At 55.2% G+C, this 25072-nt stretch overlaps 2 protein-coding genes across 8 annotated transcripts; both read right to left on the bottom strand.

Moving 5' to 3' along the window:
• Nucleotides 1–2128: 2128 nt before the first annotated feature.
• Nucleotides 2129–22608, bottom strand: HYAL3 (hyaluronidase 3). 2 transcript variants are annotated; one of them, XM_084634996.1, is made up of 5 exons: nucleotides 21859–22608; nucleotides 8392–8570; nucleotides 6830–7813; nucleotides 4331–4420; nucleotides 2129–3843 (listed from the first exon to the last, which is right to left on the bottom strand). In XM_084634996.1, the coding sequence occupies exons 2-5, from the start codon at nucleotides 8560–8562 to the stop codon at nucleotides 3409–3411; spliced, it is 1680 nt and encodes a 559-aa protein (XP_084491122.1). In that variant the 5' UTR covers nucleotides 8563–8570; nucleotides 21859–22608; the 3' UTR covers nucleotides 2129–3408. The 2 variants fall into 2 exon arrangements, with proteins under 2 accessions (XP_084491122.1, XP_084491123.1); XM_084634997.1 differs by lacking the exon at nucleotides 8392–8570.
• Nucleotides 17841–24525, bottom strand: NAA80 (N-alpha-acetyltransferase 80, NatH catalytic subunit). Of its 6 annotated transcripts, none has more exons than XM_084635001.1 (2): nucleotides 24437–24525; nucleotides 17841–19251 (listed from the first exon to the last, which is right to left on the bottom strand). In XM_084635001.1, the coding sequence occupies exon 2, from the start codon at nucleotides 18952–18954 to the stop codon at nucleotides 17920–17922; it is 1035 nt and encodes a 344-aa protein (XP_084491127.1). In that variant the 5' UTR covers nucleotides 18955–19251; nucleotides 24437–24525; the 3' UTR covers nucleotides 17841–17919. The 6 variants fall into 6 exon arrangements, with proteins under 6 accessions (XP_084491127.1, XP_084491126.1, XP_084491125.1 ...); XM_084635000.1 differs by having other exon boundaries at nucleotides 17841–19305; nucleotides 24437–24486; XM_084634999.1 differs by lacking the exon at nucleotides 24437–24525 and adding an exon at nucleotides 23029–24430 and having other exon boundaries at nucleotides 17841–19305.
• Nucleotides 24526–25072: the final 547 nt, after the last annotated feature.

Here is a 25072-nt window from a genome sequence, read left to right as displayed (position 1 = left end):
GTCTTCCCTGGGATGAGGGCTTTTGCTGGTTCCAGACACATCACATCAGCTGCGGAGGAACATGACAATCCCATCAGGGAATGGGAATTAAATCAGATTACAAAAACCCCTGGGGTATCCTGGGGAAAGCTTGGAGACCTGCACCCTCAATTTCCCAGACAGATCCCATGGGCCTTGCACATTCAGCCTCCCCCACTATTGTCAGTGGAAGTTGGACATATACAAAAGCTGCAGGCTGGCATTTGCTTGGTGCTATGCAAAGAGGATGACCGGCACCCCAAGCAGAGGGCCAGCACAAAGCCAAGGTACTCCATAAGCCCTACCGTGGGGTTTCAGCGAAGCACAAGCTTGGTGGGGCCCCTCTGCGGGGGAGACTTACACCCAGAGTGTGGGGAAGGTGGCAGGTTTCTTTGAATCAGAAAACCAGAGTTCACCTCATCTATCCTGGACAGCAACTTGCTCCAACTCCCCTCTGCTGAGAACTCCAATCACTGAGCAGCTGTTGGTTCATCCTGGGCACTACATAAGAACCTGTGACCCCCACACTGGCAGAGGGCACAGAGGGGGTGCCTAGGGGTTTACAGGGTGGCATGTGAGGGCTCTACCAACGGTAACGCACTGGTCCTCTTAGCCACTGTGAACTTGCAGGTGATATGTAAGGCTTGATGGAGCTAGGCTGGAAATTCTGACCTTGAAGTTAAAAGCAGGTCGCCAGGTGGTGACAGGCCTGGGACAGATTCTGCTCAGCCAGGGGGCAGGAGATGCTTCCTTCTCTTTGCCTGCTCAGCTGTGTAAGCAGCGGGGTGTCCTGCTTATGAAAAAGAACAAAGGCATGTCCTGCCTTTCAGCCTTCACAGAGGAGACAAGTAGAGTGTGTGGCTGGGTCCATGAAAAAGGGCTGGCAGGGCTGCCTGGCTGGAAAACGCTGCAAAGACGGGTGAGCTTAACATCATTATACAGCACAGTGTTGACCAATCTATGCCAGTAGCACATATCTATATATAATATTAGTCAGAGCATAGTAACGGCACCATGCATTAGCTTGCACAAATAGCCTTAGGCACAGCCAGTTTTATAACCTAAATTGGCCTATACCTTTGCTCTAATACTGCCCTCCATGCGATGTAGCCCACACCACCTTGCAGAAAGCAGGTTTTGGCTTAAGCAAATAGAGACGCTGTTGAGCTCAGGTCAGAGGAATGTTTTGCCACAGCAACAGAAAGGGAGTTACTCTCCCAGGTGAACACAGCCTGTCCCAAAAGAGGAGGACAGGACATAAGATTGTTCTACACCTAGGAGGTGCCTTCATGCCCCAGGGTACCTGGAATGCCTGTGTTCAGAACAAAGCGATAAGGGGTACAGCATGGTCCCAGAACACAAGACACAACGCTGAGTGGTTACATGTAGTTTCCCATGTACCCTGTACTTGTAACCAGGCAGGATACAAACCGAGGGCTGTAACCTTGCGAGCACACTGGCTGTGTGAGGTGAACAAAACAAGGCTGCACAAGCCAGCTTCCTGGAACTGTACTGAACCTTTTCCCTTTTCTATATTCTTCTTGGCTTTTAGCAATAAATCCACTGATACTGGGTATTTTATCTCCTGACTCTATTTCATGACGAACCAAACTGTGGTCAAGCAATGGCCTGTGTAATTTATCAACACCAGTATCTTGTTAATTAAATCGCGCTCCAGAAGGCTTTTATTTTACATGTAATGCCATGGTCCCAAGCTTGCTACTTGCCAGCGCTTGACTCGTTGCTCTTTGGTAAATGCACTTTAGCACGTGTGTTCACTACAAACATGTGCTGTGCTAAGTGCTGTGTGTGTGAAGCAGAGCTGTGTGCGAAGGGGGAGCTGGGGCGTACTGTGAATCCCACGAGTGGCCAGTGGACCAGGGGTTTGGCACTCCAGAGCCTATCACAAACCTACCGAGGAACAGCAGAGCCTGCATGGCTGGCGAAGCCAGGGAGCTGACCCCTGGCGGAGCACAGACAAGGTTTCCTCACACTAAGGGCAAGTGGTAGCAAGGGTCCTCACAACCTTGGGTACCCCCGGGAAGCATCACAGAGCCTCTAAGCAAAGCTCCCAGTCTGGGCAGCAGAGAAAGACACCAGCTTTACACAGTTAAGGCTTTAGATAAGTTATATTGCATTCACATGGAGGTAACACGTATCATTCTGGTTCATTTAATCCTTTGGGGCGGGGCTAAAGAGTGAACAGGGAGTGGCCAGAGTGGAAAAGGCGTGGTGTGATTGTACGCAGAAGCTTTTCACTTTAATTTGGGGGTGGGAACATAATAAATACTGCTGGACTGTGATTGGCTGAAATCCTTTCCCTCATCTGAAGTCATCTTAATGGACTGGTTTTAGTCGGCCATTAATTGAAGCTGTAAGAGTGGGGCTGGGGGTCTAATCATGTCTGGGCTGAAGCCATGGGGAGGAGAGACCACGGTGGGGCTTCTGGGGATGTAGAACATAGAGATGTGACCATGCCACACAGCTCAGCCATCCCCAAGGGCTCAGGAATTAAAAGCCAGGGGCCAGTCAGCGAGAGCTGACCTGCTGCCAAGGCATGGGAGCCCATGGCTCTTGGCTTGCTCCCCTCACTAGAGCATCTGATGGCCGCGACCCATCACAGCTCACCCCCAGCCCTTTGCACAGTGCCAGGGCCCCTCTTGAGATGGCAGCAAGAACATGTGCAGCTGGCCCTGTTCCAGAAATGCAGTGGTTGGGGGAGGGGGGGGATCCGGCGTAGGGGCATTGGGGGCAGGGAGGAGGCCAGGGGTGGGGAAGTCATGCTGCCTCCTGAGGATTTGGGGCCTTTGAACTGTACCATCCTCCCTGCCAAACTCCCCCACTGCCTGTGACTTATTGCCCGAGGCAGCTCCTTGCTGATCTACAGGCAACTGAGTGCCCGTTACTCACTGGCCATTGTGGCTCTCGCTAGCCCTGGCTCTCAGAGGAGATAAGAACCTCCTACGAGGAGCGACTTATGGAGCTACTCCTTTAGCTCACAGGGTTGGGGCATGTGCTTTGGGGGCGGAAGGTGCCCTGGTTCTGTCTCTGCTGATGCAGCTCACATTGGGTGTGTTCCATGGGGCTAGATCTCCCCTGGATGAACTCGTCTGGGACTGGGCATCTCCTCCCCTTTAAAGGGGCTATCCCAGCATGGATTCATTGATCGTTTTATTTGTGGGCAGGAAGGATAGATTCTTATGGCTGGACTGGGTAGTCCCGGCTGATCCCCTAGGAACAGTTGATCATCCTGTGGCAGATTCATCCGTCTAGCCAGGAATAAAGGGCATGTCAGTGCAGGAATTTCCACAACCACCACAGGCTCCCTTCTCCCCGTTCCATGTCTATGGACCTGCTGAGGTCCCATGAGCCACCCCCTGATCCAGGCGGTCACCTGAGCTCCGTCTTCCCCTCGTAGGAAGGCTTAGGGCAGACCTGGGAGCCCATCGTGTTTCTGTCCCGCACTGCGATGCAGATGTCCGGATACTGGGCCGGCGCAGTGCAGTCAGGGCCCCTGCTGGGCTCGGTCCACGCCTGCTTCTCACAGCTGGCGCCCGTCCATCCGCGGTAGCAGTGGCAGCAGAACTGCCCCCATGCCCTCTGGCCCGGCTTGTCCGTGCCCAGGTGATTGGTCAGCATGGGGTCCGCTCCCCACTGCTGCGGGCGGAGGTGCAGGAAGGCTCCCAGCTCGTCAGGGTGCTGCCTCACGCACCGTCCACGCCCGTGACACAGCTGGCGGCTGCACAGCTGGGCCGCCGACGTCACATTCACCACGTAGGGCCCCAAGGTGTGGGTGATGTAATGGCGGAGGCTCCTGCAGCTCTCCTGGGGGGCGGAAAGCCACATTTACACCCAGTTCCACTGCAGACGCTGGCATAACCGGGGAGCAAACACTGCTACCTGTCTGCCCCACCAATGCAGCCCAGCCCTGCCCTAGAGGGACCCCACCTCCAAACTGAGCTGGGTCTCAGGGGCCCATTGGCTCGTGGGCCTCCCTGCCAAGAAAGGGGAGCAGCCAGTGCCAGCTATGCAGGGCCCCTGGGGAAGGGATCTGAGAACCCACACACTCATCTCACACCCCTAAGAGTGAGTCCCTCTTCCCAGACACCTCCTGCACAGCTGCTTGCATTACAACTAACACACAGGTGAGTAAATGCAGACATCGGGCCATGTGGATGGGCACCGTTCATGCCACGTGGACAGAGGGCAGCTCCACCAGAAATGAACGTACAGACTATTTCAGCTCTTTGTATCTAGGTGACAACCCCCTGGGTCTGCTGAGGGCCTGACCAGGGCGAACTGGGGTACTTACGGCTGAACGGGAGTAGGAGTTGTCCCCCCACAGTGCCAGGCCGGTGGCGCCGAGCGCTGCGCTCTCCCCAATCGTATGGACCAGGTCAGCCTGACCGAGAAAAAAAGGGAACAAGAAAGGGACATTTAGACAAGGAACATTTGGGCACCAACTCTGGCACCAGTCGCTGGCGGCATGTTACCATACAGTGCTGTTTGCTTTGCTGGTCTCATGGCACTGGCATCATCTGTGTGTGTGTGTGAGAGGCAGTGCCCCTAGGATCGGTACCTGCCTGGTTCTGGACAGGTGCAGCGCGGTCCTGAGGGCGCCCACGAGGCATGAATGTAATGTTTATGTTGGCCTGCAGGTGATATTGGCATCCCCCATGACACTGCATGTGACCCCAGTACAGCACAGCCCTATGGCACTGTCGGGGCAGCACGCGAGCCCCTGGCCCCACCTGCACTTGGCAACGCCCCTCATTCAGCGGTCAGTGTCACTGATGTGCAATGAGCCCCAAGCAGAAATCAAAACAAGCCGGGGTTTGCACTGACTGAGGCTGTGTCTACACTACAAAGATAAGTCGACCTATGTAAGTTTGACTTATAGCCACCACATCAAATTACTGCGGTGGCTGATGTTCACACTGCCCTCCTTCTGTTGCTGGTGCTGGTCCTCACCAGCAGCGCTTCCACTGACTGAAGAGGGGCAGCGTGGGGGACTGAGATCCAGGGAGCGGAGACTGTGCAGCTGAGGAGCCAGGAGCCCACTTTCATGTAAATTTCACAGCTCCAGCAGAGCCCTGAAATTGACAAGATGGCCAACAGCAGATGTTACTCCTGAGGGAATTCTGTGCAAAAAAATTAAAAATCCTGCATCAAAAATGTAAAAATTATGCATACAATTTTAACATTTTGCAAATTTTATTTGCCAATAAATATATGTGGCTCCAGCATGGGAGTGGGGAGCACAGGCAATTGGCTGCATTGAGGTGAGAGATCATCCTGAAGCCCCCACTTTCCCCAGTACAGCAACTGGCAGTGAGGCTGCACCTGACCCTGACACAGTGCAAGGGCTGGGCCTGCCCCAGAAATGCTTCGGGGCCCTGCCCCCCTGCCAGGCACAACAGGTGTGGGTGGGCAGGCTCAGCCCAGCAGGATCAACTGTGGAGAGGCTTAATGCAGGGGGATCCAGGTGTGGGTGAGAGGTTTCTGTGTTGGGCAGTCTGGGTGCGGGCAGCTCAGTGGGAGATCTGGATGCACAGGGGCTCGTTAAGGGGTTCCGGGTGCAGGGGCAATGGGATTCTGCAGGGGATCCAGGTGAAGGTGGTTGGGGCTCAGCAGGGGAGGTCTGGGTGAGGGGAGATGGGACTCGGTGGGGTGTCTGGGTGTGAAGGACTTAGTGTGGGGGGATCCGGGTGCTGGGGGAGTGGGGCTTGATGAGGTGGGGGTCCAGGTGCAGCTGGTTGGGGCTCAGTGGGGTGAGGGCCTGGGGGGAGCTTGTCGGAGGGGTCCAGGTGGAGGGGGGTAGGGCTTGTCAGGGTGGGGTCCGATGGGCCTGCTTAATGGGGGAGCCCCAGCTGCTGCCGAGGGGATGCTGCATGCTGGGCTCCCACTTCCCCCCTCCACAATTCCTCTATCCCCTTTTTTTCTCCATTCCCATCCCCTCACTCCCTCCCCTCCCCTCCCCCTGCCCTATTCCACACCTCCTTTTCTTCCCAACTGCCTCTTCCCCCCACCCCATCACTTCCCTCACTCCCCGTTACCCAGCCCCACCTCGGGCACTCACTGTTGCCCAGAAAACAGGAAGGCTCCCAGCACACAGAAGGGGAGCCCAACTGGCAGGAGGCTGCGTTCAGCAGCAGTCAGCGGAGCCCAGATGCTGCCTCCTTCAGCTGGGCAGCTCTGCACTTGCACAAATGAGTGGGGGCAGTGGCATGTAACCCCGTGTACCCCTCCTGCCTCGCCTCTGTTTGGGGGGGGCAATAACACCCCAAAAACGACACCCATGATCTACCCCCTCCACACCTCCTCCCAATGCATAGCTTCCCTTTAGCTTCCCTGGCATTTTCTGCAGGGAAGCACAGTCATGCAGACTCCCCCCAGGAGTAATCAGATATAAGGAAGGCAGTGTCTACACAGACACTACCTTGTCCTAACCACACAGACATAAGCCTCTCATTGAGGTGGCTTTATGATGTCAGCATAGCAGGGGAGTTACATCGGCGGGAGGAGTATTTCAGTGCGGACACCTACACTGTTTTGTCAACAAAAGCTGACTTTCCTGGACAAAACTGTGTAGTGTAAACAAGGCCTGAGCCAACTGGGCATATCCTGATTACAACAGCCCCCACCCTTGCTAGCTCCTGGCTGTCCTAGAGGTGCAGCTTCACCACCTGGTGGCTAACCCAAGGCTATTCCCAACCACCAAGAAGGCTGAAATCTAGCGATGAGCAGGATACCAGGCACATGGATCTCCAGCTCTGGTTCTTTCCTTTGCATCCCAATCCCTGGCTCTTACCTCGGACAGGTACCTGGCGGAGTGCCGATAGGAGACTCGGGAGTATGCTATCACAGGCAGGGGCTGCTCCAGGCCAAACCGTGCCACCCGGAAGGCCTCTTGCAGGCGGTGGTGGACGTAACTCTGGCGCTCGGCCAGCAGAAGCTTAGGTGGGAGGTAGATGCTCGGATAGAGGGCGGTGGAGGCCTCCCAGAGCCACATAAGCCGGTTGTTTCGCAGCACCTCCATGGCATGGCACTCCCCCGTGTAATTCCCCCCCTTCCTCCAGTTATCGTTGAAACAGTCAGGGAACCTGTAGAAGCCCCACAAACCCCAGGGCCTCAGCTTCTTCCCCAGCACCAGCGTCCTCTCCATGACCTCCTGGGCTGCCCCCTCAAACTCTTCCTCGGCCAAGTAGGCTCGCTTCTTGGCGCACATCTCTGGGAACCTCTCCTGGACCCACTGCTCAGAGGCCTCCTTGTACACTGCCTTGGGGCCCCAGTTCCGTCTCCACAGCGGCCTCCACTCCTCCCAGTCGACCACAGCCAGCCCGTGGAAGTCTGGCTGCAGAAGCTGGGTGATCTCCACTGTGGCCCTCTCTAGGTGCTGCTTCAGGCGGACTTTCTGGGGGATCCCCCCATTGTGGTGCTCGCCCTCCGGGGAGATGTACGGGTAGAGTCCAAATTTGTTCTTGTAGAAGATGGTCATGTTCTGGCCCTGGAATGCGTTGCCTTGGTTCTCCACGATGGCGTAGTCCTCGAGAGGCAGGGCAACCCCAAAGCGCTGGTGGCACCGGGCCGTGGGCATGTTCCACACCACCACAAACGGCTTGTGCTGGAGAAGGGGGCCGGTGGATGCACTCTCCCAACTGCTCCCTCTCGAGGGTGGGATGGCTCCGAGGCAGAACAGGACCCAGGGCCAGACAGTTAGGCCCAGAGTCATGGTGGACATTCTGCAACTATGTCCGGTCCAGACCCCCTCCTGCTTCCTTCTTGAATGAACACCCTACAAGGGGAGAGCAAATCGGAGGCAGGGTGAGACTAGGGAGCCACACCTGTTCTAACATTAAGGGGAACAGCTTGTTTATGGCTTCCTCTCTCAGCCCCACATCCTCTTCCTTGAGCTCCACCCATGACAATGGGAGCAACCAACACAACTTGCACCCATGACAGACTGTGGCAGGTCACCCTGGAATGCTGGGGAAAGTCCCCAGCCCATGTCACCCATGTTGGGCTAAGGAGGACCTGATGCCAGCTGAGAACTGGTCTCTCCTTGATACATCCTGTGACTGCCCAAGGTCGGCTTGTGGTTGAGCCCATTGGGGCTCCAAAGGGCTACTGGAGAGGACAGCTGTGCAAATTATGCCCCAGGACTGAGAAGTATAAAACCCCATGGCTTAGTTTGCTCTGGGTCCCTCCTCGTCCTTTGTTTTCCCTTCCAAATTACAGGTGTAATGGGTGTTGAAACCTATAGGTGGTGTTTCTATGATTGTATCAGTGCATCCCAGTCAGACTTCAGCCTGGGCTTTGTCCACCCCCATGATGCTGTCTCCCCTGTTTCCTGCCATTTGGACTGGACCTCACCTCTGACCCGGCCTTCCCACCAGATCGCACTTGGACCAGGGACTTGCCCTCCCAGGGAAACAGCCAGAAGTCCCAGCTGACACCAGCGAGCAGCATCACCCCTGGATCGGTGCCCCAGGAAAGGAGCCCCTGCTTGGCCCGTGTGGGTGCAACTCCCAGGTTGGGATGCATGAGGGGATCTAAAAAAGAAAAGGAGTACTTGTGGCACCTTAGAGACTAACAAATTTATTTGAGCATAAGCTTTCGTGAGCTACAGCTCACTTCATCGGATGCATTCAGTGGAAAATACAGTGGGGAGATTTATATACATAGAGAACATGAAACAATGGGTGTTACCATACACACTGTAAGGAGAGTGATCACTTAAGGTGAAAAGAAAAGGAGTACTTGTGGCACCTTAGAGACTAACCAATTTATTAGAGCATAAGCTTTCGTGAGCTACAGCTCACTTCATCAGATGCATCACTTAAGGTGAGCTATTACCAGCAGGAGAGCAGGGACAGGGAGGGGGGGAACCTTTTGTAGTGATAATCAACTGCTGGAAATGGCCCACCTTGATTATCACTACAAAAGGTGTTCCCCCCTCCTCCCACACTCTCCTGCTGGTAATAGCTCACCTTAAGTGATCACTCTCCTTACAGTGTGTATGGTAACACCCATTGTTTCATGTTCTCTATGTATATAAATCTCCCCACTGTATTTTCCACTGAATGCATCCGATGAAGTGAGCTGTAGCTCACGAAAGCTTATGCTCAAATAAATTTGTTAGTCTAAGGTGCCACAAGTACGCCTTTTCTTTTTGCGAATACAGACTAACACGGCTGCTACTCTGAAACCTGTCATTATGCGAGGGGATCTAAGGCTCCTAATTCCCAGTGGAAGCTGGGAACCTTTGTGGATCTGGGCCTTAAGCTCTTTGGGGCAGGGAGTGTCTCTTATTACATACAACTGGCAGAGCTGACCCTAGGGTACAGCGAATCGGGGTGACTGCTCTGGGCTCCGCGCTTTGGGGGGCCCCACAGGCCGACACAATTGGCCAGCGCAGTTGGTCCCAGAAGTGACGGGTTGGTCCCAGAAGTGACAAATTTGTCACTTCCTCCCCGGGCCCCGCATTCCCCTAGGGACGGTCCTGTTTATTACGGTCCTGATCTTGGAACCCTCCTACAATGAAACATCCACATTCTTGTCTTCCGCCGTCGCTCTGATCTGCAGCCAGGGCCTCAACGGCGCGTGGCTAAGGGCAACGCTGGGTTCTCTCTGCTGGTGCCCCTCCACACCAGGGTAAACAGACAGTCCTTCATGGGCACCGAAAAGCTCACGCTGGGGGAACCTCCTAGGGGGAGATTTGCAGGCAGGGGTGCAAGTAGGGTGGTACCCTCCAGTACACAGTACTGGCAAGAGATTTTTAGTGGGTACGGGGTACCAGAAAGACTTGGGGCTAGCCCCACCCATCCGGAGGGCAGGGTGGGGCTGTGCTCTGCCCTTAAAGGAACAGAATGGGTCTAGGGAGAACATTCATTCTTTAAATGGCTTTAACAGCACAATACATATGCTAACAAACATAAACAAAGGCTTTGTTTAAGTTTGTTAGCATAGGTATTGTGCTGCTACATTGGTCAGGAGTCCTCAAGGGGGGCGGGGGGATGGAAGGTATTTAAACAGAAAAGGAGGACTTGTGGCACCTTAGAGACTAACCAATTTATTAGAGCATAAGCTTTCGTGAGCTACAGCTCACGAAAGCTTATGCTCTAATAAATTGGTTAGTCTCTAAGGTGCCACAAGTCCTCCTTTTCTTTTTGCGAATACAGACTAACACGGCTGTTACTCTGAAACCTGGTATTTAAACAGTGTTTTTGATTCTGTTTCTCCCCTTTGATTCTGTTTCTCTCATTGGTCTGAATTATCCATGACATTCATACTGCATCACATCAAGTCCAAATCATTAGAGGAATGCCTTTGTTTGCACTGACCAGAGGATGTTTGGACTGTGATGTCAGCCCAGTTCTGCAGCCTGGTGGGAATCAGGTGTTGTACCCAGTGTACCTAGAATTCTTCTTTGCAGCCAAACTAGTCTAACATGCATTTTGTTACCTGGAACTGGAGCAGCAAAACAAAGAAAACAAATGCCTCATTTTCCAGCTTTGTGGGTGAGAGTACGATAGGTGAAGATTATAATGCTGGACACTGACAGCCTTAAACCAGCTGCCTCAGGAATCTGCCAAGAACTTTGCTGAAAATACGTTCCTCATCTTAGCAACGGAGCTAAGATTTATCACACATCTGCCTACCTTTATTCGAATGAAGCTCCTTCTGATCTGCCAGCTTAAGCATTGTCAATTTCATCCAGAACAATTTACAAATTTGGAGCCTAATCCTGTAAACCCTTAATCATTTGATCAATTCCATTGAAGACAATGGGACTATTTGCATGACTGTGGACCACTTTTGTGGACTGGTAAGAGTTTCAGGAGTCTGTTCCTATAAAAACAACAAGGAATCCTCATGGCACCTTAGAGACTAACAAATTTATTTGGGCATAAGCTTTTGTCGGCTATAACCCACTTCATCAGGCATCTTGTGAAGTGGGTTATAGCCCACAAAAGCTTATGCCCAAATAAATTTGTTAGCCTCTAAGGTGCCACAAGGACACCTCACTGTTTTTACTGATACAGATTAATACGACTACCCCTTTGAAACCTGTTCCTATAAAGCAGAGGTGGGCAAACTGCGGCCCAGAGGCCACATCCAGCCCTCCAGATGTTTTAATCTGGCCCTCGAGCTCCCACCAGGAAGCGAGGTCTGGGGCTTCCCCTGCTCTGGTGCTCCAGCTGGGGAGCAGGGTCGGGGTCTTGCCCCACTCTGCATGGCTCCCAGAAGCAGTGGCACATCCCCCTTCCAGCTCCTATGCATAGGAGCAGCCAGGGGGTTCCGCATGCTGCCCCCACCCCAAGTGCCACCCCCGCAGCTCCCATTGGCCGGGAACCTCTGATAGTGCCTCTGCATAGGAGCTGCAGGGAGGACATGCCGTTGTTTCTGGGAGCTGCTTCAGGTAAGCGCCGCCCAGAGCCTGCCCCCGGCCCCCTGACCCCCTCCCATGCCCCAACCCCCTGCCCCAGCCCTGATCTCCCTCCATCCTCTGAATGCCTCGGTCCCAGCCCAGAGCACCCTCCTTCATCCCTAGACCCACCCCAGAGCCCGAACCCCCAGCCGGAGCCCTCCCACCCCCCAACCCCCAATTTTATGAGCATTCATGGCCCAACATACAATTTCCATACCCAGATGTGGTCCTTGGGCCAAAAAGTTTTCCCATCCCTGCTGTAAAGGAAGTTGAATCCCCCATTGAAATGCAATGTTTGGGTACAATACCATAAAGCAGTTAAGGATACAGTTCTACTTAAAATTTGTCTTTTAATAAGTCAGACGTGCTGAAATGGCTCCTCACCCAACTCCCATATTCCATATAAACAGACTGAATACTACATATGTGTGGGGAAAGTGAGTAGGTAAGCATATTGATGTTTGTATACAAAGGGGGGTGTCAGAAGGGACGGGGAGAGCATGGGATCCCTAGGCTGGGGGCGGGGCAGGGAGGAGTCACATGGAGGGTCACGTGGGGAGGTCACGTGCCCCCCCCCTTGTGTCCCTCCCATGAATGCAGTACCAGCAAGAAATTATTTCTGCTTCCACCACCACTGCAGGGAGCAGTTAGGCACCACTGGGAGTTGGGCGCTTCATGCTCAGGCTGCCTGTAAGATGCAATACCAGTGGGGAGCGTTAAATCTCACGCTCATGCACAAGCCATGCCATTGCCCCCGTCCCTGCCCCTTGGCGGCTCTGATGCACCCTCCCTGCGGTCACTCCAATGGCCAGCAAGACGAATGCAAGCTGGGGGAAGGGGTCCAGAACTTCCAACTTTCCCCACTTAAGACCCGATCGGATGCCCACTGGAATCAGCAGAAAGCTTCCAGATGGCATCTATGGGCCTTGGACCAGACCCGGCTGCATGGGGCCAGGGCAGCCAATGCCAGCTCACTTCTCCCCAGCTGCAACAGAGATATCTTCGGAGAGAGAAGATTAGGAACCAGATCAGTCTCGGGTGCCGCATGACAGCCCAAAGCCATGTTCTAATCCCCCCAGAATGCACTGCCTGGGCTCTCACTGCCTCCCAGCACCCCAGAGACAGGCTCTAATCCACCCCCAATCTGCTGTGCAGAGCTCAGTTACAACTGACCTTGTTTCTTGAATATCACCTACCTTTTCCCCAGTCTATTTTCACAGCTCTGATAATTCTAGGTCTCCGTTTTCCCAGTACAGACACTCCAACACTTATCTATACACTGCACTTAGCACCAGAAGCCCAGCCCTCCTGGGAGACCCTACAATAACAAACCCAACTGCAACACCCAGCACTTGCAAGCAACCCTACAATAACAAACCTGTGTGTGTGTACTCCAGCACTTCCCAGCTACCGTACAATAACAAATCCACGTGTGTATAGCCCAGCACTTCCATGCAACCCTACAATAACAAACTCACCTGCAATATCCAGCACTTGCAAGCAACACTACAATAACAAACGTACGTGTTTATAGCCCAGCACTTCCAAACAATCCTCCAACAACAAACCCATGTGTGTATAGCCCAGAACTTTCAAGCAACCCTACAACAACAAACTCACGTGCAACATCCAGCCCTTGAGATCAACTCAAAAATAACACCCTGTTGTGTGAATTCCAGTGCTAACAAATGACCCTGCAATAGCAAACCAATGTGTGCAGCCTCTGTGCACCCGACAACCCTACAGTACCAGTGTGCATGTAACTAGCCCCTCTTGAGCCCTTAGCGGGGTTTGATCGATGGCACTCGAAGCACAAGCACTATTTAAGCTAAAGAAATACTTTAGCAGGTATGTCTTAGCAGGCAGCTAGAGTAGACTTTTAGCCTCTTACATGACCAAGCCACTAGAGGGGGACAGAGACACACTCTCCCCAGTGTGGGTTACATGTGAGGTTGAGCAACTCTGCAAAGACCAGTCTCTGGCTATAAAGCACACCATCAGAAGCAAGTTCCACACAGACCAGGACACTCCACCTCACACCTGCCAGAACAACATGCAAAACCTGCAAACATATCTCCACTGCTACAATGATCAACACAACACCCCCACCCCCACCCCCACCCCGTCCTCACAGCACACCTTTCAAGATCCACGGGTCTTACACATGCCAATCAAAACAGGTGCTGTACCCCATCCAGTGCACTAAATGCCCCAGTAGCAACTACGTGGGTGAAACCAGGCAATCACCATGCTCTGGAATGAACTCTCACAGGAAAATGATAAAAGACAAAAGCACCCTATGGCTGAACACTTCTCACAAGGCGATCTCTCTTTGTCTGCAAAAAGAAAAGGAGTACTTGTGGCACCTTGTGAGCTGTAGCTCACGAAAGCTCATGCTCAAATAAATTGGTTAGTCTCTAAGGTGCCACAAGTACTCCTTTTCTTTTTGCGAATACAGACTAACACGGCTGTTACTCTGAAACCTCTCTTTGTCTGACCACTCAGTCCTCAGCCTCAAAGGAAACCTGCACAACACTTACAAGAGACGAGCCTGGGAGCTTAAATTCATAACGCTGCTTGACACTGAAAATCCAGGACGGAACAGAGACAGACAATAGATTTATGGCTTATCACAACAATCTGTAACCCACTAACAACCCCTCTCAGCTGCTTTCCCCACTCTGACTGCAGGGGTGTTGATGGGCCACCGCACCTTGAGTGGTCCCTTGAAACGTGTGTTAACGACTTATGCTAACTAATTGTTCAGATCTGGTATTTAATTGTGGCAGTTTGAGGAAGAGCTCTGTGTCACTCCAAAGCTTGTCTCTCTCACCCACAGAAGTTGGGACAATAAAAGATACTCCCTTGCCCGCCTCTAATCTCTCGTGTCTAATGTCTCTCTAATATCCCCTAGAGTCAGGGAGCACATGGGCATGTGATGGGGAGGGGACATTTTTGCTAAGGAAGACTCCAAAAGGAGCTCAGCAACATCTTTAGATGGGGGGATATAACAGGCACCCGACAGCTTCAGCAGAGATGCTGTGCTAGCCGAAACATTGCCAGGTCAGTACGACTGGCCCCACGGAGCTCACACAGTGCAGTGCTCCAGGGATGTACAGACAGCTGTTCCACACTCGGAGCGCCTCAGGGGGCTGGGGTATTGACAGGCCAGCATTCGGGGTGGCTGACGTCCCACCGGGACTCATGCTCATTTCCCCCACCTCACCTGAGGGCCCTTTCCCAGCAAGCGCCACAGCAAACGAAGATCCCAGCGGCAGGGTGTACGGTGTGAATGATCACGTGACTAATGATTACTACATAGTACACAGCTGATGACTCTTGAGGGTGATGGGGCAGGGTGGGATGCAGCAGATTGATCTCAGCCACTCTCTTCCCCAGTTCTCCCGGGGTTGTCACTGGGGTTCAGAAGAGCTGCAGCTACAGCCACCTTGCATGTCAACAGTGCTTCCCCACTAGAGCTGCTCCCCTCCCAGGTGCAGGAGGCTCCTGGGGGTTCCCCTCATCACACGGGAACATGGGTCTCTGCAGAGAGTGCTGCCTCCTACGAAGGAGCCTTGACCCTGGTGACTCCAGTGGGCCCACGACAGAGGTAGGGGTTACCACCCCAGAAGTGGCTGCATTTCATCAGTGGGGGAAGTGACTCCTGTATAGTAACCATAGGCCAAGGAGGCCAGGTTTGGTTTTTCTTGAGAAAAAATAGGGGTGGTTCTGATACTGGTTCCCAGTATCAATCCTAGTAACAATCCTAAGAACGGCCATAGTGGGTCAGACCAATGGTCCATCTAGCCCTGTCTTTGGTAGTGTCCATGCCAGGTGCTTCGGAGGGAATGAAAAGAACAGGGCAATTACCGAATGATCCATCTGCTGTCGTCCAATCCCAGAATCTGTGGGTTTAAAGACAGCCAGAACATGGCATTGTGTCCCTGGTCATCTCAGTTAACAGCCACGGACCTTGCCTCCATGAACAGATCTAATTCTTTTGTGTGTATAGAGCAGTCCCTCGCTAAGCCCACTGCCCTACACACACACACACACAAAACCAGCTGCTTCTCCCCACCTCTCAGCACAGCTAAGAGCAGACAGAGCTGTAGCAAGAATTCACATTACCAAGACTTCCCTCTGGTTAAGAAACAAGTTGCCAAATGGTTCCCAGCATATCACGAAGCAGCCTCGTGAGTCAGAACCCACCAAAATTGCCCCAGCTGTTGGATCAAAGGCCTTTTGGAGAGGCACTCGCCTGGTCTGCTGAAAGTTGCATTTATTCCCTTCCTTTCAAGATACGCTTTTGCAATGGGGTTTCCCAGCCATTAGCCTGGGGAAATTCACATCTTAGTGGCGCCTGCATGAGTCCATTGTCCCATCTAGCACATGCCCAGTACAGGATCATTTGCAATTAACCCCTGGAACAACTGACCAAGGGTCATGGTCCTTCTCCATCACAAACAATTCTTAAATCCAGATTGGCTCTAGGAATTATCATGGGGCAGTTCTCTCACCTGTCATGCAGGAGGTCAGCAGATGATCACGAGAGACCGCCCTGGCCTGGAAATCCATGAGTCACATCACACAGTTTGAGTGACATAGAGGGGTTGGCGAATGGGGCTGGAGCTAACCCTTACTGCTCTCCCACCTGTATATATAGGGCTTTAGCTCCACCCCTATTTCAATTAACCCAGCCCCTGGGAGGGGCTTATTTTAAAATGACCCATTCTCCAGTTTGGTTCCCCACTCCAAAGAGAGAGAGAGAGAGAGAGTCAAACTAGATGCTGGCAACCAAAGAGACAAGGGAAGAAGTAACAGAAGAGCGATGGGTTGGAGGACGCACCCTCCAGCCCACCTGTCCTCTCTTGAACAAGAAGGGTGGCACCTCCTTGATGCCAGCTGGGATGCCCTTCTGACACCCACCCACCATCCCTCTACATAGAGCGTCCTAATAACTTCTTCCGGTCCGTCCGGTGCCTAGTTATAAATGCCTCCCAAAGGATCTGTTTGCAGCAAGACAGTGGCCACCACTGCCTTCTCCCCGTGTACCTGACACATTGAAGATATTCTTGTCTGCCCTGTATGGGCGCCTGCATATGACCGTCACCCTGGGGGTCTGGCTGTGAGACTGATGGCCTAGCAGTGGCCCAGGCCCTCCCTGTATCTCAGCTGGAATGTGCCTGTTATTAGCTGCAGTAGCTCAGGGTGCTGGCAGATCCCAGCCCAGGGAGCAGGTTGTGGGGTGGGAGGGGCCCTGAGAGAGAAAGAGACATCTTCCCCTCTGCGCTGGCCAGACTCCTGCAGTGTAGCCTAATGGGTCAAGCACTGGAGTGGGGCTTGCAAGGCCTAGTTCTACTCCTAGCTTGGACAGCTGGGTGACCTTGGGCAAGTCACTGGCCTCTCTGTGCCTCAGTTTCCCCATCTGTGAAAGGGGGCTAATGATCCTGATCTCCTCTGTAAAGGACTTTGGGCTAGATTCACAATAGGAGTTTAGACACAACTGCCACTTTAGACACCTAAATCTCAGAATCAGGGATTCACAAAACCCCCGCTCCACTGCCCCCACCCTCAATCTCTGTAGGTGCCCAAACTTGTTCAGCACCGAAAACTTTCAGGGTAAAAGTTCCCTGGGCACTTCTGTTTCTGTCTGTGAGCATGCCCTGTAGCCCCAGGCCACACATCCAGACACCTATACCTCAAAGAGCGATCCACAAACCACAGGCACACCTCTGCCTCGCAGGTGGTGAGATCAGCGCCCTGCTGCTTAGCCAGCCGTGCCGCTCTCCTGCCCTAGCTGAATCCTTGCCTGCTCGCATTGGGCTGGAACTGGGCATGGGCTGCGCTCCTGTGCAGACCAGCCAGGCGTGGCACAGGTGTAACCCACCAGAGCTTCGTCACCAATGCACAAGGACCAGCCCCACACAGATTTGTTAGAGGGGCTCTTAGCTGATTGGCCTTGGACCCACAAGGAGCAGGCCTGGGGAATCCCTTTGCAACCATGCTTTCAGCTCCAAGCCCCATGTCCCATATCTAGGCCTCAAAAGCCTTCCCCACTGGCAATGGGAATAGAGTAGGAGGCCACTTGCTGATTTCCCCACCCCAGCAGCTTGGGGGCCCCTATCATAAGGCTGGCCCGGCTGCTGCTAGAGATTTCTCCAGCTGCTTCCCCAATGATCCAAGGAGGCAGAGCTCGCATGAGTGTCTCTGCATCATAGATTTGCAGGGTCTCTCCACAGAAATCCCCTTCTGGCTGGACCAGAAGAGATCCAGGCTCCCTGATTTACCCATGTGAACATGGCAGATGGCCCAAAAGGGAATGACTGGGATTTGGACTCTCCCCCACCCCATGGGAGTTTGTGGTAGGCCAATCAAAACTAAAACAACCAAGCAGTGGGTAAGGCGGGGGCAGGGGAGTTCTCCCCAACCCCAACTTTTAATCAGCATCCCATTAGCACACTGTGCAGGAATCAAATGTCCTTCTTCATCCAGAAGATGGGGAGCCCTCTGAGGTCGCGATACGGTGTCTCCAGCAGGGTCTGACCATAGGGATCCTCCCCTGGTGAACTGGAGGCGATGGGGCCAGGAAAAACTGGTTGGCCTAACAGAGGGAGGTGGCATGGTGGAGGACCAGGGGGAGGGGGCAGAAGGTGTGCAGAGCTTACATGGGCAGCTGGTGGAGGTAAAGGGGGAGGTGGAGGCAGCCCCGCAGCAGCGATCCTGCAATGGAAAGGGGAAGCATGGGGAGGTGAAGGTGGCAAGGGGAGTGGAGGGGGAATGGCAGATTGTGAGGAGTTTAAAGAGCAGATCGGTGGAGACAGAGATGGCGGCAATGGTGGCAGAGGTGGTGGTGGGCACACAGTGGCGGTGCAGTGGGCAGGGGGTGTGGAGGACGGTAGTGGAGGCGGGTTGGCTCCTGAAGTTCTGCTGTTAAGATGGGAGGCGGTGGGACTGGGCTTTCCCGGTCCCCAAGCAGGTGCTCTAGTGTGAGGAGGGGGGCTGGAGAACATCTGCAGGAACTCCATGGGGACCACGGAGCTCATGAACCCCATGCTCTGCACCGGCTCAGATGCAGTGTAGCCCAAGTGGGCATAGAAGTGCTGCTTGTCATGTGTGGTGAGATGCAGGTGCCTGAAGCCACGGGACTTGGCGTAGCTCTCGGTGGCTTCCATCAGCTTCCGGCCATACCCCTGGCCCCGCAGCGCCCTGGAGACCACAACCGTTTCCACAAACAAGCTCTCGGGCTGGCTGACAACACGGGACAACCTGGCGTGCCCAAGGAGCTGGGTCTTTGCCGTCTTCCCTTCCTCGGCAGCCTCTGTGGCCCTCTGGGTTCTAATCAGCACCAGACACATGGGGAAGTTGTCTGTGGACTTCTGGAGTGAGTACATGCGAGAGGTCTTGCTTTTCTTCCACTCTTCGTTGATGAGCTCCGCGCAGACCTCCACCAGATCCGGCCTCTGGTGAAGGGGCACTGCCGTGAGCAGCTCCGAAACTGAGCCCATTCTTCCCAATGATGGGAGAACAAGCAGGCAAAGCTTTGCAAGTCACAGAGAGCCAGCACCGCTCTCCGAAGCCACGACACACCTGGGCGGGTGCACACAGCCAGATGCAACCCTGCTGCTGGAATTCCAACGATCACCGCAACAGGCCATTCCCACTGGCCTTGGGCAGATTGCAGCGCGGCAGGGAGACACCAGGCCCCAGGGGAGGAAGAGAAACTCCCAGAGCCAAATCCAGCCTGGAGCACACCCAGTCTTCCAAGGGTTCAGTACGTGCTATGGGTCATCTTGCGCCAACAGCTGATGGAAACAAAGCAATTGGCAGAGCCGTCACTGCCTCACTCCACCTGGCACCTGGAGAGTTTATTCCTTTTAATTTTTTCCATTTCTGGATGAGCATTTGAAAATCCACCCATAAAACTAGCCCTATAAATACCACATCTATTAGAGGAAGGGGTGCTAAATGGAGCAGGAAGGTCCCAGAGGAATACCTGCTGGGTCCCAGAGCTGCCAGAGCCAAGCTGCGCTGGTCCCCTTCCTTGCCCCAGCAAAGGGTTATGGGCCAAAGAGTGCTGGGCTCCAGCTGGTCACACCTGGTACATGGCCCCTAGGGGCCAAGGACACAGCATGTAGATCCGAGCAGCCCCAAGGATGCTCTAGCTTAGAATCATTGAATATCAGGGTTGGAAGGGACCTCAGGAGGTCATCTAGCCCAACCCACTGCTCAAAGCAGGACCAATCCCCAACTAAATCATCCCAGCCAGGGCTTTGGCAAGCCTAACCTTAAAAATTTCAATGGAAAGATTCCACCACCTCCCTAAGTAACGCATTCCAGTGCTTCACCACCCTCCTAGTGAAAAAGGGGTGGGTGACATCCAGGGGTGGGTGACAGCTGGTCCAAGGGTACATGGAGGGTAAAGGTGGCCTAAAGCTATCTCAGGCCAGGCGCCTTGTTCCTGCATAGACGAAGAGGAGTGGGGACTCCGCAGTCTGCGCAGGAGATCGGACTCTGCGGCTGGTCGAGTCCTCGCAGACCAATGGGGCTGATCAGTGCCAACTGCGATGCCAGGTTCTGTGATCGGGACACCCGTCCGAGAAGGACCAGGCTGAGAACCACCAACTCATTGCAAGCGTGCCCTTGCTGCCCACTTGAGAGAAGGCCACAGCCCGACCATCAGGACAAGGAGGGAGAGGGCTGTGTCAGGTTGGGCTGGGCGAAGTGGGCCATGCCAGAAGCACAGTCCGTTCCAGATGGGTACCGTCTGTACCAGGCTGAGGAGGTCCCTGCCCCCTGTCAGCTTTGGCTTGTACCGAGCTTTAAACCCAGGAGATGGGTTCACAGACCCCACCCGCGCTGAAGCTTGGAGCCTACTTTAATAGAGGCTGCCTGTGCCCCCCAGGAGATGGCAGCAAACCATGGCATACGGGGTACCTCTCCTGTGTGCCAGCTCATCTCATAGGCTGCTGTTGGGCAGCTGGATCGGACCCAAACAAACCACCTGTGCACCCAAGCTAGGGGAAAAGGAGCACAGTAAAGGCTGCACCTTGCCAGTGGACAGTTCAGCTAGAGCGTCCCTGCCTCCCAGAGTCACCCCACCCATTGGCACTGAGCCAGCATGTGACAGCACGGCAGATAGGCCTGGGGATGGCTGTGAAGTCCTCACCCTGCCCCCCCCAACTTCCGCTCTGGCTGGGTCATGAACCTTGAGAAATTGCAACATGCACAGTCACCACCACGACTTCCTCTGAGCCATCCGCTCGCTGGATTTAGAGGCGCCTTGAGAAGACCCCAGCCTCTCCCAGCAGAGGGCGCTGTAGGGAGGGTCAGGAACGCTGGCTGGGGGGACCTCCCAGCTACTCCAGCCCTGGCCTCTCCCAGCAGGGGGCGCTGTGAGGAGCAGGGCAGGGAGCACTGGCTGGTGAGGGGGGGTCCCGGCTACTCCAGCCCCAGCCTCTCCCATTATCAGAGCACAGGTCTGCAGGTTGCTCAGGCCAGCACCTTTCATCAGCACTAAAGTCACTTTAAAAAGCCCTGCGAGGAGACAGAGCAAACACTTGCCAACCTCTGTCCAGGGCCTACAGGGGCCAGCCTACCCCCGGGACCACTCTGGAGACTCTGACCTCGCGTTCATCAACGGGGCCTGAATTTCCTGGCATTGGCAGGCGCCTTTCCCCCTGGCTAGTTCCCCTTCCTAGGGGCTGGCGGGCTCTGGGAAGCCACAGGCAGTTTGCAAGAGGAACCACCACCTAAGCAGTTTTCTCAATACAGTCAGATAGCAACAACCATGCTTTCTCGCCAGCATCTGGAGACACAGAAGGGCCTGGCCTCAGCAGGCTGAGCAGCTCGATCCTGAGACAGGCTAATGTCTTGTGACCTGGGACAGCCCAGATCTGACTGTCCTGCACCCCACAGTAGCTGCACAATCCACCCTGGTGCAGCCAACCACAGCTCAGATCCCCTCACCCTGAGCCACAGCCTCATCTCCGGGGCTTCGTTCAGCTTCATATTAAAAGGCCCAAACAAGGGAGGCACCCTGCTCTGGGGAGGAGCTATCGCAGCCTCGGCCATCTCTGCAAATGAGCCCCACTCTCCAGCCTGCCTTTGCCATTGCTCCATTTCAACCTCATGATGAGAATCAAAATATCCATTCAGGCCCCGGGGGAATGGCATTAAAGCCAATGGCATCCCCCTTTATGCCAGGCCCCCTCTCAGGCCTGCCAAGAAGAAAGCCAGCCTCCCATTCCCCACTGCAAGCTAGGTATCACCCCCACTGAGGAAAGTGAGGCATGTCCAGAGCCAGTAGTGGAGTTGGGAAGAGATTCCAGGAATTCCTGGCTCCCAAGCACTATGGTGATCGAGTCAGCTCTGTTAGCCGGGGAGCATGTTTTTGCTGGGTGTCCACTCACCCTGCCCAGCATCAATGCTCGTGGAGCTCCTGTGCTCTGCGTCTCCTCCCTGCCTGGGGATCAACTCGAGCTTCTGCTCTGACTGGGGCCCCGGAGACGCTGTCCAGCCTCTTTCACAAGTACCTCACAGGAAGCTGCACGTTCCCCAGCCAACCACAGACACCCAGTTCTGCTTCCCAGCAGTGAATGACGTGTCTGTTTAAACATAGGACAAGCTGGCCCACGGGCCTGGAATGGAAATTGGTGTGGACCAGCCCCTCCCCAGTGCTGGCAAGCAGCCCCGTAAAGCTCTGCTCGCTGGGGGCTCCTAAAAACCAGGTAGGGCACAACAGGACTTCAGTTCAAAGGTGGCTGAGTTGGTGGGTTCTCAGCCTGATCTCCCCATGGAGCCATCGTATGGGCACAAACCAGCCCCTTACGGGCAGCCTCAACACAAAGGCCAAGAAGAAGGGTGGCGGTAGAGATGGCGTTCCCTCCACAGCTATCAGTGAGGGGAGCGCTTGCCCTGGTGCTGGCTGAGCTAGACCTGGTCTCTGGGGCTTCATCCTGGCACCTTCAACCTCCAATAAAAACAAGACCCCAGCACAAAGGCCTGGGGCATACAAAGGGTTAATCCAGGGAGTATTCACTATGGTACCCAGCACACTCCCCTAACTGCTATGCCCATACACGAGACCCTGGGGCACCAAGCTTCAGGGCAGCAGAGTGGGGAGGAAGGAGGACCAAGCTCCAGATAGGCTTGCCTGTCAAGTGAACCTACCTGGCCAGGGTCCCAGCTGGCACCCACACGGCATAGCCAGGGAGAAGCTCACCCTGCCGGGGTCCCAACGGGCACCCGTGGGGGGCGGGGGGGTGGTGGTGTTTACGTGGCTCAGAGCACAGAGATGGGCTGTGTCTGTGCAGCCTGGGGCAATGTGGACACATGCCTGGGCACGCGGACAAATCCCTGCAGTGTCCCTGGAGAGAAGGGGGCCCAGCTGCCCCCTGCAAACATTTCTGGCACTGGAACAGAAATTAGAGGCGGACGAGGGGGTTGCTCCCAGGGTTAGACAGAGCCATGGGGCTCCCATCCTGGGGGGAGTGGGTCAGCCACCAGGGCTCCCCCTTACTCCTGTAGGGGTGGAGAAACCCCTCCACAGCAAGTACAGCTCCACTTCCAGGGCATCGTACCTGCCATTCAGCTCCCCTGCTCCAGAGGTTCATCCTAATTCTCCGTCTTTGGATCAGATCCCTCCCTGCACCTGGCCCAAGAAGCTGCAGCCTCCCCTACTCAAGGTATGAGGGAAGCAGGGCCCCAAGAGCTGCCTGACATTGTGCCCCTACCTCAATGAGCCCTATGGGGTTTGCAGGGGTGCAGAATCATCAAGGTGCAGATCCAGCTCCACCTCATCCCACCCCCATCTGCTCCCTTCCTCTAGCCCTTCCGCCCAAGATGGCCCCTGTGCCCAGAGCTGCTGCAGACGAGGTGTAAAGGCCAGGGCTATTCCCCAGGGGCTGACGCCTGCCTGGCACAGCCCCTTGGCATCAACCTCGCTGGCACAAAGGGCACCTGATTCCTCATTGCCCTGTGCAGCCATTTAAGCCAGGGCAAACTCCCTCATCGTGACCGGGTGGCGCTCGGTACCCTTTGTGCACTGGCACAAAGAACTACCTGGGGCGTAAAGGAGAACCAGGCCCCAGAGCACGACTGGCACAGCCCAGGGCGTTCACACCCTTGGGGGCTCTCACCACTGTGTCCCCGTCTGCTTCCACGGACATGGGCTGGCCAAGCTTCCTGCCTTTACCACCCGGAACAGCTCAGGTGCAGGGCAGGGCCCTACCACTGGCGCTGTTGGCTGAGCACTAGCAAGAGCTGTGGGTAAATATGGGGTTTCCCTGCCCAGTACAGACAGGGGTTCTTTTGTCTGAGATCCAATGGGTCACTAGACCCACCATCTAGACGGTGCAGGGAGACAGAACCACCCCAAGCATGCCTGTGGGTTCAGTCCCCAACTGCTGGGCCTGGTCACAGCCCAAACGGGGCGCTATGGGGCAGGGCCAGGGGCTCCCCCCTACTGCCAGGCCAGGTCACAGCCCAAACGGGGCGCTATGGGGCAGGGCCAGGGGCTCCCCCCTACTGCCAGGCCAGGTCACAGCCCAAACGGGGCGCTATGGGGCAGGGCCAGGGGCTCCCCCCTACTGCCAGGCCAGGTCACAGCCCAAACGGGGCGCTATGGGGCAGGGCCAGGGGCTCCCCCCTACTGCCAGGCCAGGTCACAGCCCAAACAGGGCGCTATGGGGCAGGGCCAGGGGCTCACTCTGCCCCCCCCCAACTGCCAGGCCGAGTCACAGCCCAAACGGGGCGCTATGGGGCAGGGCCAGGGGCTCCCCCCACCAGCTGCCAGACCGGGTCACAGCCCAAACGGGGCGCTATGGGGCAGGGCCGGGGGCGCTATGGGGCAGGGCCGGGGGCGCTATGGGGCAGGGCCGGGGGCTCCCCCCCCAGCTGCCAGGCCGGCTCAGAGCCCGAACGGGGGCGCTATGGGGCAGGGCCCCGTTTCCCCGCCGTTCCACCCCCCCGCAGGGCCCCGGTACTGACATGGCGGCGCCGCGCGCTGCTGGTCGCGCGTTCCGTCCCGTCGCTCTCCCCCGGCGCCAGACACAGCGCCGCCTGCTGGCCGGAGGCTGCCGAGCGGCGGGCGCTGAACCCGCTCCTCGGCCGTGTGTGAGGGGAGCAGCTCCCCGCGCTCGCTCCGGCCCGGCCCATGGACCCGGCCAAGCACATTGATACCCGGCCCAGAGAGACCCGGCACGGCCCATTGACAGCCGGTCCATAGACACACCGCACAGCAGGGACTAGTCTTCTGAGGCCCGGCCCATTGACACAGGACCCACTGGCAGGCGGCCCAGCCGATTAATACCTGGCCTGGCCCATTGACACCTGGCACAGGGCCCATTGACACCCCATCCGACCCAGCCCTTTGACACCTGGCCCAGCCCTTTGACACCTGACCCAGCTCATTGACACCTGGCCCAGCCCTTTGACACCTGGCAGGGTGGCTAAGCATCAATGATTTTTTTTTAATCAGCTTTTTAATCGGATACAGTCCACCCAACAGAGCAGATGTCACAGGCCAATTGCTGGATAAAGTGTATGAAAGAGAAATTGAGCAGTGTGCAAAAGGTCTAGAGGGTGAAGTTGTTAACCTGAGTCTTGATGGGTGGAGCAACGTCC

The sequence above is a fragment of the Lepidochelys olivacea genome, assembly GCF_965140295.1.
Source record: "Lepidochelys olivacea isolate rLepOli2 genome assembly, chromosome: 7".
Classification (NCBI taxonomy): Eukaryota; Metazoa; Chordata; order Testudines; family Cheloniidae; genus Lepidochelys; species Lepidochelys olivacea.
Note: the sequence above shows the minus strand (reverse complement) of the source record. Positions and strands in the feature narration are given on the sequence as shown.

Bases quoted from the DNA above. Each gene is read 5' to 3' on its own strand.
- HYAL3 (XM_084634996.1), bottom strand. From the start codon at position 8,562: ATGCATCCCAACCTGGGAGTTGCACCCACACGGGCCAAGCAGGGGCTC. The intron at 7,814-8,391 runs GTGAGGTCCAGT...CTCCCCTTGTAG, and splicing joins GTGGGAAGGCCGGGTCAGAG to GGTGTTCATTCAAGAAGGAA. The intron at 4,421-6,829 runs GTAAGAGCCAGG...TTTCTCGGTCAG, and splicing joins CCGCCAGGTACCTGTCCGAG to GCTGACCTGGTCCATACGAT.
- NAA80 (XM_084635001.1), bottom strand. From the start codon at position 18,954: ATGGGCTCAGTTTCGGAGCTGCTCACGGCAGTGCCCCTTCACCAGAGG.